This window comes from Genypterus blacodes, unplaced genomic scaffold (assembly GCF_046128005.1).
Source record: "Genypterus blacodes isolate CSIRO-AG114 ecotype Tasmania unplaced genomic scaffold, CSIRO-AGI_Gbla_v1 ptg000022l_1, whole genome shotgun sequence".
Taxonomy (NCBI): Eukaryota; Metazoa; Chordata; class Actinopteri; order Ophidiiformes; family Ophidiidae; genus Genypterus; species Genypterus blacodes.
In genome coordinates this window covers 4,110,272-4,112,732 of record NW_027466835.1, presented here as the reverse complement: position 1 = coordinate 4,112,732, position 2,461 = coordinate 4,110,272, and the positions used below count along the sequence as shown (strand labels likewise).

General features: G+C 45.2%; 1 protein-coding gene across 1 annotated transcript; it reads left to right on the top strand.

The window, feature by feature from the left end:
• The first annotated feature begins 269 nt into the window (after positions 1–269).
• On the top strand, positions 270–1,838 carry coa3b (cytochrome C oxidase assembly factor 3b). Its single transcript, XM_076142944.1, has 2 exons — positions 270–467; positions 1,318–1,838. Exons 1-2 carry the CDS (start codon positions 299–301, stop codon positions 1,422–1,424), a joined length of 276 nt encoding a protein of 91 aa, XP_075999059.1. The 5' UTR covers positions 270–298; the 3' UTR covers positions 1,425–1,838.
• The last annotated feature ends 623 nt before the right edge of the window (positions 1,839–2,461 follow it).

The window sequence follows — 2,461 nt, the reverse complement described above, 5'->3', positions numbered from 1 at the left end:
AGCTTCTTTTTCTACAGAGCTTGTAGTGAAAGTAAAGACTGCACGACTGGCTTATAATTTCAAAGTAGGGTCTCCAACATTTAATTTCATATTTCAAGTATAAATTTCAGAGATCGAGACGAACTATTTGCCTGATTTGCGCATAAAAAACAACTTCATACTCACAGGATCACATATTTGATCCTGTGGCGTTATTCGTATCAACACCCCGATGCGGTAGGGGGCGGTATTCACTAAGAAAGCGCACAAACACGAATGAGAAGCTACAGAAGAAGACAGAAGAAGGAAGCAAGCAGACATGGCGGATCAAGGAGGTGAAGCCGTCGCTAGGACAGACCCTTCAGCGGCGCAGAGGCAGCTCCATCGCCGGCGACAGGAGCTCGACAACTGGCAGAAATATGCACAGAGGCTCCGCCGCAGAAACCTGCTGACCGGCCTCGCTATCGGAGCGTTTGTGGTCAGTATGTGTATCCTTCACCAACACCAGGCACCAGCATCTACTCAGGTGTGTTTGGAATTAGGGACAACAGAAAGAAAACAACGGACAGAGCTCATAACAACAGCTCATACTTAGAGAAGGTTCTAGATTTAAATCCCGGCCGTGTCCGTGCGTGTGTCCTCCAGCTACACCCGTTTCCCTCACTGCCAAAATTGTGCGCGGTAGATATCCCTGCCGTTGCCCTTGACCACTGCATAAGGCTGAGGGCTGTCCACTGGACCTGATGGGTAAAGTGCAGAGAACAAACTACCATTAGACAACTCCTAAAGTGTAACCACTAGTGGCTTAAAGTCAGTGCTGGGGAAGCTATTGCAACATTGTAGCTTTAAAAGCAAGCCACTGTTTTATTTAAAGGAGTTGCTATGCTACTTCTGTCCTTAAAAAAATCTACATGACAAGTTCCTGAGGAAAAATAGCTAACTACATTTAACTTAACTACATATAAGCTACTTTAAGGGGCATGTATAACAGTATGATTCAATAAGAGACATTTTTTAAATTTTGTATTTTTGTTTGAAAATGGTCTGCATCATCATTGTTCGGACTTCATTTCCCATTAGGCTTAGCGAGGTGCCCGGTAAGAGTCAGGCATACTGTGGAAGCTACATTAGCTTCTGCCAAGCTACTGAAACAAGTAGGAAAGAAGGTCAATAACCATTTTTACAAAACGCCGCTGCTGGATAGAGAAATGTCAGTTTAATTGTTTTCTTCTTGACGCTGAGCCCAGTTTAGTGTATGAAAAAGAACAACATGGAACCTACCAGCAATGACACTGTTTAAGTGTTCAAAGCGTTTTCCTTTACCCGGGTGTTGACCAGTCAGCTACACCATCTTATCGGTGAAGCAGGAGAGGATAATGGATGAGCTGGATGATGAAGCCAGGACCCAGGTCATCAGAGGGCCACGCACGGGAGCCAACTCCTGAAGGCGCCTGAGAGAGTCGTGGAGGAATAACGCCACCTTGTGTACTGACGGAAGTGAAGTGAGACAATCCTATGAATGCTTGCAGTTTGTACGTACAACTTTATGGACACACTCTCAGAAAACGGTTAAGGAAGTGTCACATTGTGGTGTCATGTGGCTTCACCTTCACCACGCTTCTTGGCGTACAACGGAAAGGATGAACTTAACTGCTACTTAGCAACTTATTCATGTCAACTCTCACCTTGTCTCTCTCAGCGTTTATGTTTGCTCAGAATTTCTTTCTTCTGTGTTACATTCACTGCAGCAAATTTGTTCAGGAGTTGATGATTAATTTGTAGATTATTGTAAATCCTTGGACGAGAAAACCTCTGTAACTGTTTTCACCAGCAAATAAAGAAACACTGACAAATAACAAGGTGAAGGCTGATTAATGTCCTCCGATGTCGGATTCCATAACAGGGAAATGAAAACCTAAGGCAAAGCTGTGGTTAGGTTTGATGGGTAGGGTCGGGCTGAATGGGGCTGGAAATAGGGGGAAGATGTTACGGGAGCGTTGGCTTTTGCTGTAAATATGAACAAAGGTCAGAGGTCAGCAAGTTGGCATCTATCTTCCTCAACCTGTGTTTGCTTACAGCCGCTCCTATACAGCCTCCTTTAGGAGAAAGAGGCTGCCGGGTGAAAGAAACAAACAACTGGGTTAGACTTGCCACTTTTTCATTGTATAATCCAATCCGTGCGTCTTCTCAGCTGGGGGATGAGAGCACAAAACATTTCTTTACCAAAACATTATTGCAGGCAGCCGTGACGCCATTTGAATGTGTGTGTGTGTGGCACAGCAGAGTCGTACACTTCAGCCGCTGGGGAAACCAGACTTGACTAGACTCTGCGCTAGCTGGGTGCTGTGACCTCTACCCATTCAAAGCACTTCAACGATCTCACGTTAACCCATTCATACACTGATGGCACGACGCTGATGACTCTACTTCCTGTGGAGGCTCCGTTCCTTCAATGTATGCAACATCGTGCCCAGGATGTTGT